Here is an 18,112-nt window from a genome sequence, read left to right as displayed (position 1 = left end):
AAAACGAAAAAGGTTGAGCCCCGACCGTAGACCGGGGTGATACCTACTATATATATATATATATATAAGCATTATGGGTTATTGCTAGTTCCTTGGACAAGTTGGTCGTCTTTTTTTGCACCAGTCTTTCTCGACCTTGATGACCCACCCATGTTTATGTTGTGAAGCAATAAATTGGAGTCGGGGCTCAAACTGCATGAACATTGAAGGCTATGTGATTTAACAAAAAAGTGTACGTTGTTTTTTTTTAAGAGGTTGGTATGGGAGAGGATGCAATACTAACAGTAAGACCCAATATATCAGAGAGAAGGATGGACAAAATCATCTGCACCACTGCAATAAGGAATTTCATCGCATAGATTCAAATTTCTTCGGCAGTGCCTTACACAGGTTTTTAGTGCACTTGGCTGAATTTCACTAAGGAATTTTTCTGCCTTGATCTATTGGCCTTCCGTCAGTTGATGCAAGTTGAAAGCTTACCCAACCAAAAGTGATAATCTATTTTATTGGAATTTTTTTGTTGACTGGGGGAGGCACTGCTGTAATTCAGTTACTGACTGCGGGAGAAACACTTTTGCATTTGCTCATGCTCAAATTCTCCCTGCTGCAGAGGGACAAAATTGCTGCTCCTAACTGAACTTGATTAGCATTTGTACATCTAAGGTTTGTTGCATTAGAAAACATATCCCTTTAGGTGTATTAATGCTAACCCAATTCAAGATAGGAAAACTAATAGAATTCAAGTTTACACTGCTGCTTAGCTAGCTTCACCTTCAACTAAAGGTAAATTAGTCATGTTTTTTTTTTTTTTTTTATGTAGCAGTTCATCTCAGTGTTCATGTATTCCCAAAACAAACTAATTTTGATTTGCGTGTAAAAATCCATTGCTAATAGTCCAATTGGGAATTGAAGTACTCCTGTATTTTTTGTTATTGCTATGTTTTCTGATAAACAATATAGTGGTCTACTTGCACTCAAAAGATATTTTGTTTTTGTATTGTCTCTTAATATCTTCCACTGGCTAAGTTAGACAGGAAATATATCCCTAAACATTTTATTCAGTTTTCATTTCTGAGTATGTGTATCTTTCCACTGAACGCAGTTGGTGTTACTTCTTACTACTTCAAACAGTCAATATCAGCCAGACTTACTTCTTAATCCAGCAAACATGTGCTATTTGTCACTGTGAATGCTCAAGATATAGACCATACAACTCCAAGATATAGATGAGGTTGTTGACGCTGTTTAGAGATTTGGGTCATGCTTAGAATGGGGTTTAACACGTTGCAGTTTCTTTTATTTGTTGTTGCTACTGATCGGTGATGGGGAATGATTGTTGTACAGAGCGGAGGTCGAGTACATTACCGGAATATAAGTGTCCATTGTTGATTGATAAGGAGGGGGAGTTGTTGTTAGCCTGTTACCAACCGTTACCGGGATTGTGTTTCCACACACTGAAACAGAATATGGATGATGAGGCAGAATAAATTTCTAAACAATTTCTTTGTACTATTTGTTCATGAGCATTTTGCATCCAAATTTACCATTTAGGAATGTTTTGTTTTGTTATTGCTCAGATCATGTTATTAGAAATAATAGTTAGATAATTTCGTGTTTTATGTGGGCATAGAGGCAAAGCCGACCCACGCCAAACGAAAAATCCTAAGCGATGGACCGAGGCGAAACTAAGCCACACCAAATCAAAAATGCATCGCGACCGCCCATGGCACTAAAACAAAAATACACGACGAAGCAAGCCAAAGCTGGGCCATACCAAATAAAAAATCCTAAGCGACGAGGCGAGAAGAAACCGAGCCACACCAAATCAAAAATACATGGCAACGGGGCTAAGCAAAGCCGCAAGACACCAAATAAAAAATGCATCGGTACCACACCGAATAGAAAAAATCCTAAGCGATGGTGCGAGGGCGAAGCCGAGCCATACCAAATCAAAAATGCATGATGGGATAAGACGAAGCCACATCACACCAAATCATAAACATGGTTAAAAAAGATGCCCGGTGCGTAGCACGGGAAAAAAACTAGTCCTTAATTTGAAAGGAGTAATAAAATTTCATTCTCGATGCAGAGCTCTGATGATTGAGGACAACGAAGTGAAGAATGGCTTGTGAACAAATGAATGCACGATTTTTATTCGGGGCCATTATTGGCATGAAAAGGAAGAGTTTTGGACTGAATCGTTAATAAATGGACCAACTCATTATGTAAATTTGGACCTCTTAGTACTAGGCTTGGGAGGATAGGATTAGAGTGTCTAAAACCCAACTAATATGAGTTTAAACGTAAATTTCTACTTTCTATTTAGATTTATTGGTTCTGCTTAGGGGTGAACATTTTATCCGTCATCCGCGGATTTTACCGGGACCAAATGTATTTGTGCAGATGGATGCCCGGAACATTCGTTAATGGGTTGGACGCGGATGGAATTTTTGAAATCCAACGGATTACAGATTGGACCCGGATGCGATCCCTTGGACATCCATACCCGTCAAATTAAGGGCATTTATATAGTTTCTAGAAAATATATGGATAGTTTTAGAATTTTTAGGTGTTTTCTAGAAAACGTGTAGGTTCTATAGGAAGTCATCTATATAGGCTTTATTTTTTCATTATAAATTTTAACTAACACAAATTCATCGGATTATCCGCACCGATCCGTTCATCTATTGGATGCAAATCCGTTGGATATTGAATCGGATGTGGATGTCAAATTTAAAATCCGTGTCTATTGAATTGGATGCCGACGAATAATGTTGTGGTGGCAAGGTCAAGTAGGATATCTGCACACCCAGCAGTGCCACCTAAACGAATCAGTGTTTGACTTGTCCTTGACGTTTGACTTTCTCTCCTGCATTCAATTAATTCTTCTTATATTTCCCAATAACATGGAAAGAAACTAATTTCCCTTTCTTATTTCTTGTTGCTTGCAATTGTGGTTGTGTTCATCGAACAAACTCTTCCCTAATTATAGAAAAGAAAACTCCTTCTTATTCTTTTTCTTCTCCAAAATCTCTATCTCTCTCTGTTGCTTTTTGTATCTCTCTGTCTCTCTCTCCCTGCTCCGAAGAAAATGATTCAGAAGAAATACAAAGTAACCATTATTGGTAGTGGTAATTGGGGTAGTGTTGCCGCAAAACTTATTGCATCCAATACCTTAAAGCTCAATTCGTTTCATGGTAAGAGTTAGCTCACCCCAATCTGTTGTCTTTGAAATTCTATGAGAAAATGTAAGAAACATTTCAGTTCTGTCTTTTGCAGATGAAGTTATAATGTGGGTGTTTGAGGAAACCTTACCAAATGGTGAGAAACTCACAGACATCATCAATAAAACCAATGTAAGTATCCCCATTTTCTCTGTTTGATAAAATTACATCTTTTTTCTTCATTTTCTTTTAGAAGTTTTGTTTTTGATGTAACAGGAAAATGTCAAGTATTTGCCTGGAATAAGGCTTGGCAGCAATGTTGTGGCAGACCCAGAGTTGGAGCATGCAGGTAATAAATTTTTGAAAAGATGCTGAGTATATTTAAAGTGATGCAAATTATGTTGTTTCTTTTTTTCATGGTTCTGTTATTGTTGCTGCAGTGAAGGATGCAAATATGTTGGTATTTGTAACCCCACATCAATTCATGGAAGGTATATGCAAGAGACTTGTTGGAAAGATTAAAGGAGATGCTGAAGCAATTTCTCTCATTAAGGGTATGGAGGTGAAACCGGAAGGTCCTCAGATGATTTCCAGTCTTATCAGTAAACAACTTGGTGTCAATTGTTGTGTTCTCATGGGTGCTAACATTGCCAATGAGGTAGTGCAAAATGGATTCAATTTAGAATCATCAATTGTTCATTTCAAAGCAAACTAAATTTGTTATCCAATACGGTTGTAAGTAAGTAATTGATTCGGTTTATGTAGATTGCCTTGCAGAAGTTTAGCGAAGCAACAGTTGGATACAAAGAAGACGAAGAGGTTGCACAAAGATGGGTTCAGATTTTCGGCACTCCTTATTTTCATGTATCAGCTGTGAGTCTTCAACATTCACTGTAATAATTCCAATCAGTGCTTATGAACATTGGATATGAAGAAATCAATCCAAATTGTTCGAATAAAATGTCAAAAACAAAAGGAAATTTGTTACTACTGACGCAGCTGTGACACTATTCATTAAAAATGCAGTTAGTACTACAAACATTTTATAGATTCCATGAGCAAACCATCAATATTGTGCCATGAAATTTCAATATACTTTCTGTTTTTGATATCAAATCCTCCACCAAATTGACTTGTATGGATAGAACAACAGGCCAGGGATGTTGAGGGCGTGGAACTATGTGGGACATTAAAGAATGTTGTGGCCGTTGCAGCAGGCTTTGTTGATGGTTTGGAGATGGGAAATAACACCAAGGTACAAATTTATGGTCAGTTGTAATTCCTCAATGTTTATACCAATCACAGAGAGATCTAATATTCCACCAACAATAAACTTACCAGGCGGCAATAATGCGAATCGGTTTAAATGAAATGAAAGCATTTTCGAAGTTGATGTTCCCATCTGTTTGTGATAACACCTTTTTTGAGAGCTGTGGGGTAGCTGATCTCATCACTACATGCAGTATGGAAGCATATACATATTCTTTTTCTCTATCGTTCCATCTTCTGTTTTCTTCCCTGAGGACATCATTAGAACTTTAAGATTTTTGCTCTCTGTGTGTGTTTATGTGGCAGTGGGAGGAAGAAACAGAAAAGTGGCAGATGCTTTTGCAAGGAGCGGCGGGAAGAGGTTATTTTTTATTATTCCAGAGATTCGTTGCAAATGTATATTTATGCTTGTCTATAGATGTCTTATCACTTAATAAGCTTTCTTTTTAATCTTATGTTCAGGTCTTTCCACGAGCTCGAAGCAGAGTTGTTGCATGGCCAGAAACTACAGGTACATATAGTAAAAACACAAAATAATTTTTTTGGCTTTTTCCAGATGACCTATTGAACTATACTTTAACACGAAAACCTTTTCACTGACCTCAAAAACTGATTGCAGCAAGGTTTTCATCTTGACTTGTTCTATGCATGTTTCAACTACAATGTTTTAACAAATAGCAGCATAGTCTGATCTAACTAACTTTACCATGTTGTGATTTCTTTTTGAAGGGAGTATCAACAGCAGAAGAAGTCTATGAAGTTTTATGCCAACGTGGATGGCAAGAGTCATTCCCGTTATTCAAGACAGTTCACGAGATATGCGTTGGTCGTCTTCCTCCTTCTGCGATAGTTCAACAAAGTGGCAATGCTACACAAATTCCTGTCTACGGAAGGCTTTGAGCAACACCAACTTTTGGATTTAAATCTGGATCCTAATTGAAATGTAAATCGGCGTAAAAGTTCAATCTTACAGGGCACGTAGCCGAACAGAACTGAAACCTATGACATCCTTTCTTTACAGCTTTGAGTCACATGGAATTGACAGTGTCTTGGGCTAACTCTAACAAAGTATCAGGCATTTAGTATTCATACTTAAAATTGTAATGAAAGTGGGTTAGGAAATTATAATACAACCACAACTCATCCGTGTATTAAAGCCTTTCTAAACTTATGATATAGTATTATGGCTTCTACTAGAGATCTCTTGGCAGACATTTCCTTCATCTGTTGTAGTTTTATCCTGAACTGCATTCTGTGGACCTTTTCCTGAACTGAAATTAATGTTTCAGCTTGAGCTGTATTGTTTGGAAAACAGGCTTACAACTATGAAAGGTCTCCTCCACATGAAGCGCTTGTCTAGATATATAGTCTCCTTCACATCAAGCACTTCTTGGATGACATTAGGTTGTTCAGTAGCTAATAAAAATTATATACATCAAAAACTTTGAGAATGGGACTGACTTGTATGTAGATCATTAGAGATGACCCACTTTATCATCTTATAAGGACCTATTATCTTTATTGATGCTACCTATTATCTTTATTGATGCTAACTTGTAAGGTCTACCCCGTGGGTATCTCTCCTTCCGTATGAACACCATAAACATATCTCTCCTTATGTTTGCGATTTGCGTTAGCCGCATTCATATCTTTCATAGCTCTTGGTGATGGTTGCTCTCACTTCTCGATTTATGCTCTCTATGTGATCAGCAAAAGCCTCACCTTCATTGCTGACCTCTGTATCCGAAGGGAGCGGTACAAGGTCAATCATCTAACTCCTTTAAAATCCTAAGTCATATGGGCTTCCACGTCGCACGGTGACCCTCACTGCTTTTGCGCCATGTCATTCCTAATTTTTCTCTTCATCCAGCCATGTCAGTTGCCATCTCATTTGTAAATACCATAATCTGCACCACCCACGTGGCGACCATCAATGACTAAAGCAGGTTAATATGAGGCGACACAGTGTACCGTATCATCCCAAGACTGCTTAAAAATAACGCCAAAGTCACTTTAGTAATGAACCAAACGTTTTTTTCCCATATATAGAATGCGATTGGGTTATAGGAGGGGACCCTTTTTGGGCTTTCTCTCTTCTTCCCCGACCAACAATTTTGGGACCTCTTTTTCCTCTCTTTCTCTCTATCCTCCTTGAGATTCATGAACTCTGTAAGAGAGTTCTTCTTACCAAATATACATACGAAAACATATAATGAATTTACAGATCTTCCTCCCGTGGACGTAGGCACTAGCCGAACCACGTTAAACCATTTGTGTTCGTGTTTCGTTACATTTCTGCACTATATCTTTTCCTCATGATTTTAGTTTACACGTAATTTATCTACTGCTCTTTCATTTCAATTAATTGGTTGTGATATTAGAAATTAGTATTTACAATTTGGCGCTAGAAACTGGGAGTGGGGAAAGAATTTATTCTACCTATTCCAAATTCACTATCTTTCAAAGTTTTTTGTGTTTCTGAAATTGATTTTCAATCTGATAAAACCTCGATTTTTTCTAGAGTCCCACTAGGATTCTTCTTTACTTGATTTTCTCTTGTTAATTAAATGTTTGGTGATTTCTGTTTGGTACCCCTGGTTACTGAAGGATTAAAATTGTTGTATCAGAAACAAAAGTTTTCATTTTCCAACTTAACTTTAATGTCGTACAAATTCATGCAAGTGCTTTTATCTTGTTTACCAAAATGATGCAACGAACAATTGCTCTTGGATCTATTTTCTATATAGCTTGGGGATGTGTTCCAGCTGGTTTTGTTGGTTTCGGTCCCAACACCACTTGATTTTTCTCTTAAAATCCGTACAGTCACTGGACGTGCTACCCTTCGTAAAAGCTAAAGGAGGCACAAAGTTTCCCGACGTACAAGCTGCGCGATGACGATGATACAAACTCATTCCGATGGAGATGATCTCGAAGCGCAAACTCAACGGCGACTGGACAAATTTGATGCCGATGGCCAGTCCAATGTTGCAGTATAGCCGTATGTAACCGCAGCGTAGGCCGGCTCAAGTCTAGCGACGATGATGCAAAGCCGACGAAGAGGGTACAAAGCCTTACAACGAAGGATCAAAGTAGACGACAACGGTCTAGTCCTGATGCCGATGACCCAGCTGACATGAAGTATATGGTGTACCGAAGATGATGCAAAATCATACCACGATGGTCCATGCCTACGTTGAAGATACAAAGTAGAGGCTAAGAGGAGGCGCAGTTCATGTTAGGGAATGATCTCCCATGAGAATTTCAATCGATTCCTTGTCCCTTTTTTATGCAGGTTCGTGACTAATGGCCAAATGGGTTACCTGCCAAAGAAATTTAGCACGCTGTTGTTGTTGCTGCGATGTGGGAAGACCAACTGACGTATGCCGGCATGATTCAAAGAGGATAACAACGAAGGTTCCACCAACGCAGGCTCTGCTGACGAGGAACCAACAACGAAGGTTCTTCAACGGTGACATACACCCGCTATTCTTCGACCATACTTCATGAAGAAACGAAGATGCTCTACTCCAAAGAACAAAGTGAACCCGCACACTACGACAACCCTGATGACAAGGAAGATTCTAGCCTTCCCACAACAATCCGAAGCCTCAATCCGAAGACTCAACATCGAAGCCTCATTTCCGAAGACTCAACTCCGCAGCTCAATTCCGAGGACCAAATACCGTTCCACAAACTTCGATTCCGCAGCTCAATTCAACTCCGAAGCTTCAGCTTAGGTTCAACTCCGCAGATTCAATTCCGCAGCTCCAGCTCCATAGGATATCACCCAGCGTAATCACAACCTCCTCGCAACAGATAAGTTTCATTTCCTTTTTCGTTTCATCTGATATAATTTAACATGGTTTGTTCAATCCATGTCTCTACTCTCTATGGATTATCTGCTCATGTGTGAAATGATCTACTCTTCTTATACATGTTCATGCTTACCCAAAGGCTGCAGGTTGATCTCAGTGGATGATCACTACTTGCACTGCATATAAGAGTTTGCTATCAGTGCTACCAATCAAATTAAGATTGTGAAAACTCTCACCCAAAAGTACCACACCATCATAGCAAGGGAAAGATCAACAACAATATTGTTTTAGGTACTGCACAATGGCTTGAAGTTCAGCACCTCAAGCACACCCGGAGAGGCACCACAAATGCAGATGGCCTTGAATCATCTACAAAGCTCTACATACCATTCGAATGGACAAGAGTTTGTCTCATTCAATATCTCAGATGTATTATATTCTGTCGTTTCCTTTCATAAAATACAGGGGTAGGATTAAGTGACGCCTCTTCTCATTTTAATACCTTCAACCATTTTCAGTAACATTAAATTACTTGTTATGGTAAAAGAGTAAAAAAACGCTAGACCAAAATAAGCATTTTGTTAATTTCCAAGAGTACTAACCTCTCTACCTTCTTGTTAGTTTATTCCAAGGTGTTATGAAATGATATTTTGAAGAGAACTGTCAGAAAATTTAGACGGCACTCAACAAGCAGTAGTCCGCAAAGCACGAGAGAACCACAATACACAAATCATCTCCGAGCATAAAATTAACCAGGGAACATTTTTACCTCCCAATCTCTGATTCTTAATAGTAACCATGAATAATATTTGCTGCCTCAATTCTTGGGAAGGTTTAGCCAAGTACAACAACATATGTTGCTTATTAGGACCTCTAATCGTTTGAGATTTCACAAGCTTACTGTTATCATTTTTATGTATAGCAAAACCGGGGGCATAAACGCAAAACTCAAGTTTGTAAAAACACCAACTTCTTTTCAGAAAAGATTCCTGCTTCCGTTATGTTCTGTCGTGCAGCCAGTAGACCGCAGATCGTCATTATCGTCTTCAACGGCAAGTTTGCATCACGCAACATAGTCACGGCCTCATGGGAACCAATAAGTTTTATTTCCTTTCTGTCTCATCTATTTTAGTTTAACATGGTTTGAGTAATCCTTGTGTCTAATCTATATGATTTATTCAATCCGTAATAAGTGTTCAATTCTCTAGCTAATCTTTAATCCGCTAAAATGGCATTTTCTGTAGCTATTCTTCTTGACAATGCTGCGGGCAAAAAGCCTTCTTCAGGCAGATGCAAAAATGAGCTATAGCAGCTGCAAAAAGAAGCTAGTATCAGGTTCTTCTCAACTATCTGTGCTCTCTTGACAATCTTTATTGTTACATCATACTGGGGAAAGCACTTACATGCAATCTCTCAGGACTCCCCCGTAAGTGTCTATGAGTGTATGACCGGGGGGAAGGCTTTCAGAAGAAAGAGATACCCAACATGACACGCCTTTGGCAGCTCGGCGGAACGGGTGTTTGTTTATATTGCATACGCCACGTTACCGAGAGTTTCGGATCCCCACCGCTTGGTAATCCCCTGGACAGGGTTTAGCCAGCGGGGTGACAGGTCCACACGTAACGCAAGGTAAAACCCCCTTGTGAGTTTACGAGATCAAACACTCATCCCACACTTACAAAACATGGACTTCAGCACCAATCGATGGTTTGATCCGCAACAGACAAGACATAAAGCTGCCATGTACATATGCTGCTACTGCTGAGTGCTGGACATAGCTGTTAATACTCGTCAGTCACCAGCCATTTTTGTTGCTGCACACGACAATTACGAGAAATCATGTATCAATGAGAAAGGGTAAGACGCATTTGAGCTCTTTGTTTGCAGGGATGTTTCAGAACTTCGGTAAAGAATAGGGGAAGGTATTAATACTTCGATGTATCATATTCTTTACCGAAATTCTTCTAAAAAGAGCCCAAGCCATTCAACAAGGGGCAATACTTCTACTCCTTATAAACGGTAAAGAGTGGTATTTCTCTCTTATACTTCATACTTCTAATTGGTTATACTTCGTGTATTTCATATTGGGTATACTTCATACTTCTTATTTAAGAATACTTCATGCTCATTATTGGTAGTGCTTCAGACTACTCCAAGGATTGATAATTCTTATTTCGGCACTTTATACTTCTTACGCGAAGTATACTTCTTCAACAATTTATACTTCTTGTTTCTAGTACTTCATATACTTCTTATATGAGAAGAGTACTCCAAGTACTTCAAGTACTTCTTATACTTCATGCTTCTTGTCGAAGAGTACTTACTGCGGAGTCTTATTTTTATCATGCTTTTATTCGTTAGTGATCATTGTTACTTCGTGTACTTCTATAATCACTCCACATACTTCTTATATGTTTCTCAACAATACTTATTTCATTACCTCTACACTCATAAAGCGCTATCAATCGGCAAGTATTGCTAGAATATATCCTTTATACAGGAATAATTGGTTATTATTATTAATTGTGTTTCCATATGGACTAATTTGGCATACTCAGGAAAAACAAAAGGTGCAGGCGCCATTGTCTCCAGTCAGGACAAGGTGCTAGTACATACGAAAGAAGAACAGAACTCGTTCATCTTGTACAACTGTAACAGAATGATGCAGGTATGTAAGCCTAGAGTAGTACATCCAGTCTACCCCAAATGGCCTTCAACAGGATACTCCATACCACCATCACTACGCGCATGTGTACTACGGACGATGCGACTACAAACCTTCTCAGATTCAATCCTTGAGTCGACATTGATCAAGGATACCTCGGAATACCACAAAGAATGGTAGCAAGTATATATACTCCATGCATTCTTATCAATGAATGCATCGTAATTCCTCATGCATCCTTATCGAAGAATGCTTGCTGCGGAATTCCTCATACTTCATGCATTCTTATCGATGGATGCTTCGGAATTCCTCATACCTCATGATAATGGTGTCCAATGATAATGATGATAAATGAAAGAGCATAACCAAGGTGTTTAATCAGAGTGTATGGCCCAAAGTTCAGTAAGTACAGAAGAGTACTTGCTGTTACTGTTATGGAAGCCGTTACTATGCATTTACAGCAGAGCCCAGCAAGTACTGAGCAGTTTTATTACTGTTATGGAAGCACGCCAAGGACCCAAAGCATGATCGTAATGATGAATTCCAAAGCATGTAGAGCCAACTGATGCAGAAAAGAGCTCAGTTTATTAAAGCTTGCAAGCTGAGGACGATAATGCTGATAATTCAAACCGATGACAATGGCGAAGCATGGTCCGTCCGCTGCCCAGCTCAACTACGAAGATTCAAGCAACCCGAAGATCTAAGCTTCGAAGTACAAGTGAGGGGATTACGACAAGTTCTTCTCGTTCATCTCTTTGCAGGTATACGACCAACAACCAAATATCTTCGTGGGAGCATCGAAAATAAAAATCTGTTCATCCAACCCTACGATAAAAAGGTCTACAAAGATGTTGTCCAGTTCAAGCAAAAAATCAAGCCACGGTCTTTTACAAAGACTCCCAGTTAAAAATTGGCAGTATCAGAAGTACACTACCAAGTGAAAGGACAAAAGGAGGACTTTTGGGTCGACTAGAGGAAAAAAAGAGTGGAAAGAGTAAGAGACCTGCTATCTCTAAAAAGAGGAATATAGCTGGGTTGTTTTACTTTATCCCTTCGCTTTTTGAAGACCTTTGTTGCTACTCACCTGCTGACGATGATGCATACAAAGTATGAACTATAATGGTCATTCACAAGTCATGTTACGATGTACATAGAGATAATCCTCAGGAATACTTCCAACCTAAATCGAGCAAGGGGCATGGCGGATGATGTCACGAAGCCATGTCACGAAGGGGCATGGCCGACGATGTCACGAAGCCATGTCACGAAGGTGCATGATTGACGACGATACGAAGACATGTCACGAAGCCATGTCAAGAAGGTGCATGGCCAATTGCGGTGTTAATCCTTGCAGATTCCATGGGCCTTAAGAGTTACACAGAGGCTGCAGTTCGAGCAAGGACGGTAATAATTCAAGTGAATACTACACATGTGTGCGTGCGAAGAACACAAAATCTTTTCGACAAAGATTAGATGAAGGAAACAACAACTGAAGCATGAAAGATTATGGAAAAAGTGATTTTTCTTAAGGACCGCTCATTATCAACACTCAAGAAAAGGGGCAAATTGTAAATACCATAATCTGCACCACCCACGTGGCGACCATCAATGACTAAAGCAGGTTAATATGAGGCGGCACAGTGTACCGTATCATCCCAAGACTGCTTAAAAATAACGCCAAGGTCACTTTAGTAATGAACCAAACGTTTTTTCCCATATATAGAACGCGATTAGGTTATAGGAGGGGACCCTTTTTGGGCTTTCTCTCTTCTTCCCCGACCGACAATTTTGGGACCTCTTTTTCCTCTCTTTCTCTCTATCCTCCTTGAGATTCATGAACTCTGTAAGAGAGTTCTTCTTACCAAATGTACATACGAAAACATATAATGAATTTACAGATCTTCCTCCCGTGGACGTAGGCACTAGCCGAACCACGTTAAACCATTTGTGTTCATGTTTCGTTACATTTCTGCACTATATCTTTTCCTCATGATTTTAGTTTACATGTAATTTATCTACTGCTCTTTCATTTCAATTAATTGGTTGTGATATTAGAAATTAGTATTGACATCATTCCTACGCTAAAAACTTAAAACTTTCGTAATAAAAGAAGGGAAAAAAAAAACCTAAAAACCAAAACCAAAAACTGACCGAGCTTTTCTTTCGTAACTAGATTTGTGCCCGTCCTAAGCACCGGGCATTTTATTTCTTTTAATTTGGGGTGCGGGCTAGCTTCGCCCCCGTGGGGATGCATTGTTGATTTGGTGTGCGCGGGGCTTCGCCCCGTCCCGTGGAGATGCATTTTTGATTTGGTGTGTGCGGGGTTTCACCCCGCCCCGTGGAGATGCATTTTTTATTTGTTGTGCACGGGGCTTCGCCCCGTCCAGTGGAGATGCGTTTTTTATTTGGTGTGCGCGAGGCTTCACCCCGCCCCGTGGAAATGCATTTTTGATTTGGTGTGTGCGTGGCTTTGCACCGCCCCGTGGGGTTGCATTTTTGATTTGTTGTGTGCGGGGCTTCGCCCCGTCTTGTGGCGACGCATTTTTGATTTAGTGTGTGCGGGCCCGTGGAGATGTGTTTTTGATTTGTTGTGGCCGGAAAACACATGAAATAGGTGGACTGGAGAATATGTGTATATTTTATTTATTTTTCATTTTATTTTCGCAGAGTATATGTGGAGTTTTTTCCCCTTTATATATTAATTTGAAAAAAAGAGTCCTTATACGGTAGATACTCGATTTTCCAAATTGAATTTGGACTTCCATAAAATTCCAAACACGATAGGTTAGGTTTTTCTTTTGAGTTTCTAAAATCATACGTTGCCAAATATCCTCTTTCTTTTTCTTTTATCTTTTCCTATTCTTTTTAAACCAATCATACGTTGCCAAGTGTCCTCGCAAAATCCAAATTGAATTTAGTTTTTTTTTTTTTTATCTTTTTCTATTCTTTTGAAACCAATCATACGTCGCAAAGTATCTTCACGAATTCCAAATTGAATTTTGTTTCCTTTTTTTAATCTTTTCCTATTCTTTTTAAACCAATCATACGTTGACAAGTGTCCTCACCAAAATGATCATTTCACAAATCTTTATTTGTCTACACCTTTTAAGTCTTAGATACAGGAAAGCCAAAACCTTTTTTCTTTCGTCTCTTTTCTCCTTCTTCTCTCTCTGTTCTCCTTCTCCATCTCTTTGTTCATCAGAAAAACCTCTGCATAATCAGTTGACGAAACTAATCGAGCTCATCTTCCTAAATCTCTCAGAAAAATCGAAGTGGACATTTTTTCCAAACAAGGTAAAACTCAATTAGTTTTTGGTAATCCTATTTTTCTTGATCTAATTTTAGTCTATTAACCAGAATTATGGATCAATGCTTCTGTAATCCTATTTATATGCTTATTTTGATTTGGGGGTATTCTCTTATCTATTTTGATTTTATTGTTTTCTTAGATTCTATTATGAAAGTAAACGAAATTAAACAAGTAATATTTTAATTTCACAGGTTAGGGTAAATCACTCTACACTCAAGGTTATTTTGGCGGTGAGAGTTAATCACTTTTTGGATAAATAGAACCCTGTAGATTAAACATCCGTATTGGTATTCTTTATATTTATGATTTTGCAGTGGCCGATCATAAAAGAACCATGAGGTAATTAATTACAAAACACACTTCGTCATTAACACGCCACTGTATTCTTCTTGAAATTCTGTTTTAAGTATGTTTTCAAAACACACGTTACATAATCTGGGTAATAAGATGTCACACTCCAGTTACAATGCAAGGTCAACATATACAATTTAAGTTTCTAGGTTTAATCGGTTGCACAGTGTGCAAATGGGTTGTTTACAGAAGAAATTCTTAGACGAAGTTGAATATTTCAGCCGAACGTGATGGCAAGCTGAACGTGATTGTTTATTTTGGTGACTTACCGGTCAACTTGCTATGCCTGCTTTGAATTAAGCCGATAATGGTGTCAAGTTTGTTCCCCTCTTTTCTGGCGTCAGAAGGAATTTTTCAAAAGAAACCTATCATCTGGATGGAAGTGTCTATATGGAATTCAATGGTTGGTCAGATACGTAGCACACCAAAGAACTTTTAATGCTTCTTGCAATTTGTCGATAACATCTTATCATTAAACGTTTTTGTTACCACCTCAATATCATTATTGCTTCAACTTTGACCCCACCTGGAAATGTTTATGCTTGAAAAGAGCACACACCAAAAATGATCGTAATCTTGCGCAATACCGAGTCGTTGCATCTGTTCTGCATCATTGTATCTGTCCTGCTTATTTTGGATTGCTGTAATTTTTATTTTGTTGGTTTTTGGTCTGCGCTTATTTTGATCACTCTTGACATTGTTTTTGATTTGCATTTTTGATTGATCATTTCAAATTAATTGGGTCTGTGTAATTTGTGTCCACTTAACAACTTTCATATTCTTTTGCACCATCCATTAGTAACATTTCAACCCCATGCTTGAGCGTCTCTTTTTCATTTCATACAGTCGAGCCCTGAAATGGCAAACTACAGGTAGGTGTCGTTTCTACTCTAATTTTGAACAGAAAGGGGCAAGGCATCATCTTTCTTCTTCTTTATTTAGCAGAATCTAATCTAAATTTGTCACTATTGTTCCATCCTTACGTTTTATTTATATAGCTGATTGATCCTCTAATGATTCATCGAATGTTTCTACCAGTACTTCTATTATCGTCCCCGCAACCAGATAAAAAAAACTGTGTTGTTTTTCTGCTTGGTTAGTCTTTGAGGCACCTAGCTTTGAAATAGTTATTCAGGATATTATTCCTAGGAAGGGTTAAAATTGATCCCAAGTATAGTGTATCTGTCTACAAGTTTACATATAATCGTCAAGGAGTTATCCCATGTTGTAATTGAAAAATATCTAAGGATTGTATTACTGTCAACCGCAGTAGATGTTCTTGCTTTCAAAATGTGGGTTAATGAACCTACAGTGGTCGCAAACAAAAAGAAGTACTAATGTCACTAGCGACAGGAACCATATGCGGGTTAAATTGTGGACATGTACATTTCAAGTTTAAAATGTGGGTTAATGAACCTACATTGTAATATCTGTACGTGAGGCTTATACTATGACTTGAATTACTATTGATGCGATATAAAATAAGAATATCCGATCTTTGTTTGGATCGGTTAGCACCCGGATTTGGATGACACATTAGTACATTAGGGAAAGTAATAGAACATAGGTTTCTACAGAGTTTAAAAATGCATGTGGTAGTTGAATGTATGTTGAAACCAGTAAGTAGCATTAAAAATACATTCATGGGACAGACATCCAAAGACCCAATGCCCAGGCCGGACCGTTACGGCATGGGTCATCTATTTAAGCTTCAAAACAATTTCATATATTTTTTTTAATAAAACCCAAAATATATTAATACTAAGGAAAGTTATACAGAGAGAGGTCACAACCATTAGTCAGAGCATACATACCATTACATTTTAAACAGTTTAGCAATGGACTATTTACACAAAAACCAACCTTTTTACATCTTTCCCATTTAGCTAATTTATCCGCTTCTTTATTTAGACTTTTATGTACATACACTACCTTACTATATACATTATTATCCCCAAAAACAATTTCCTTTTTTTTTTTTGAAAAGGCCCGAAACAATTCCATATGAATTGGCTAAACAAAGACAACAAATAATGTAACTAAAGTGATAATGTTAATCTAAATTTTGAAAAGTAATATAGGTATTTACCTAAGCTGTCAAATAGGCACGTACCTGTTTTCATGTTTGGAACAATAAGTTGTTTTGGGTAATTAACTAAGGATATTAGTCGGATGGCTTATTTTAATGATGACTATTAGCGAAACCGAATTTAGGCGTCCCAACTTTGTGCAGAAACTTGACGATACCAAATTAAAAATGCATCGGGACGGGGCGAGGCGAGGCGAAGCCGAGCTTTACCAAATCAAATCGGGACTGGGTGAGACGAAGCCGAAATCCAGCTTTACCAAATCATATCGGAACGGGGTGAGGCGAAGCCGAGCTTTACCAAATCAAAAATATGGTTCAAAGAAAGAGTCAGTGATGCATTGTATTTGTAGTTGGTGCATAACTATGTCATTCTATTTGTAGATTGAATTGGTGAACCAAGTTTGCGAAGCAAAAAATCTAGTTGTGAATGGTAGTCGTATGCAGCCTCAAAAGGTGTTCGTTTAGTCGTACGACTAACTGAATTGTTATAGGCGAAGCCGTCTTGGGATAAAATCTGGTCCCAACTCCTAATACAGTAACCTCGTCAAATTAATAATTTTATTCGGTCCCGATTTGGGCAAATGGGATAAATGAATAACCTCGCTAAATGCATTAATGAATATTTTTTTTAACTAATGAATAAATGAATAATCTCGCTAAATACATTAATGGATAAAAAATACACAAATATTTCAACTAATCAAGAATGTTCATGAAAGAAGTTAATTCTTCTCAAAAAAACCCATGTAGAATTAATTATTTTTTCTTCCACCTAAACCAAAATGCATTCCGTCATCAATTTTTTGTAATGTATGCACAACTTCTAGGATATGTTGTTATGTATTATAAAAAATAATTTTTTATGGCGATTGTCGCTTGAAAAGCCTCATTTGATGACACCATAATATATGTTTGAGGATCGTTCTCATCATTTATTACAGACTCAATAATTTCTTCACATGTAGGTGAGTCCATAACTGCATCATTCTCGTTAGGATCGGTGGTTCCCAGATGTTCGACGTCTATCACAATTCCATAGCATAGATTAAAGATGACATCAATAAGATGAAATGAAAGAAAAAACTCTCTAAATGAATAAATATTTAACCTCGCTAAACGATTTTTTTTCTGATCCCGAGGCTATTCATTTATCGATGTTAGATTGTATGATCTCCTACTAGACTTCTTAATGAATTTCTCGAATTCCGATTTATTACTTCTATCTGGCCATCAATAAGCGGGTGGGCAGTAGTAGAATAACGTAAATCATGAATTTTTCCTTAAAGTATTTCAAATGTGTCCTAAAAACCCATACAAAAGCACCAGTTCGTTAAAGAAAGGGGACGCAACATTAGAAGCGTCACCTATTTTAGAAACAAGGGATAAAGTGGGTCATATTAGAGAACCTAATCTCCACAAAAAAGATGCAATCATGTTATCCGACTGTTT

General features: G+C 38.1%; 1 protein-coding gene and 1 long non-coding RNA gene across 4 annotated transcripts; both read left to right on the top strand.

The window, feature by feature from the left end:
• Positions 1-2,967: 2,967 nt before the first annotated feature.
• Positions 2,968-5,745, top strand: LOC113327539 (glycerol-3-phosphate dehydrogenase [NAD(+)]-like). 3 transcript variants are annotated; one of them, XM_026574722.1, is made up of 10 exons: positions 2,968-3,197; positions 3,280-3,356; positions 3,441-3,513; positions 3,605-3,822; positions 3,942-4,037; positions 4,318-4,419; positions 4,506-4,626; positions 4,740-4,794; positions 4,896-4,944; positions 5,163-5,745. In XM_026574722.1, the coding sequence occupies exons 1-10, from the start codon at positions 3,092-3,094 to the stop codon at positions 5,331-5,333; spliced, it is 1,068 nt and encodes a 355-aa protein (XP_026430507.1). In that variant the 5' UTR covers positions 2,968-3,091; the 3' UTR covers positions 5,334-5,745. The 3 variants fall into 3 exon arrangements, with proteins under 3 accessions (XP_026430507.1, XP_026430508.1, XP_026430506.1); XM_026574721.1 differs by having other exon boundaries at positions 2,977-3,197; positions 3,930-4,037; positions 5,163-5,645; XM_026574723.1 differs by lacking the exon at positions 4,506-4,626 and having other exon boundaries at positions 2,970-3,197; positions 3,930-4,037.
• Positions 5,746-14,031: 8,286 nt separating this feature from the next.
• LOC113327544 lies at positions 14,032-15,326 on the top strand. The gene is made up of 2 exons (XR_003348994.1): positions 14,032-14,207; positions 14,415-15,326. It is a non-coding gene; the product is annotated as an uncharacterized LOC113327544 (long non-coding RNA).
• Positions 15,327-18,112: the final 2,786 nt, after the last annotated feature.

This window comes from Papaver somniferum, unplaced genomic scaffold (assembly GCF_003573695.1).
Source record: "Papaver somniferum cultivar HN1 unplaced genomic scaffold, ASM357369v1 unplaced-scaffold_103, whole genome shotgun sequence".
Classification (NCBI taxonomy): domain Eukaryota; kingdom Viridiplantae; phylum Streptophyta; class Magnoliopsida; order Ranunculales; family Papaveraceae; genus Papaver; species Papaver somniferum.
Note: the sequence above shows the minus strand (reverse complement) of the source record. Positions and strands in the feature narration are given on the sequence as shown.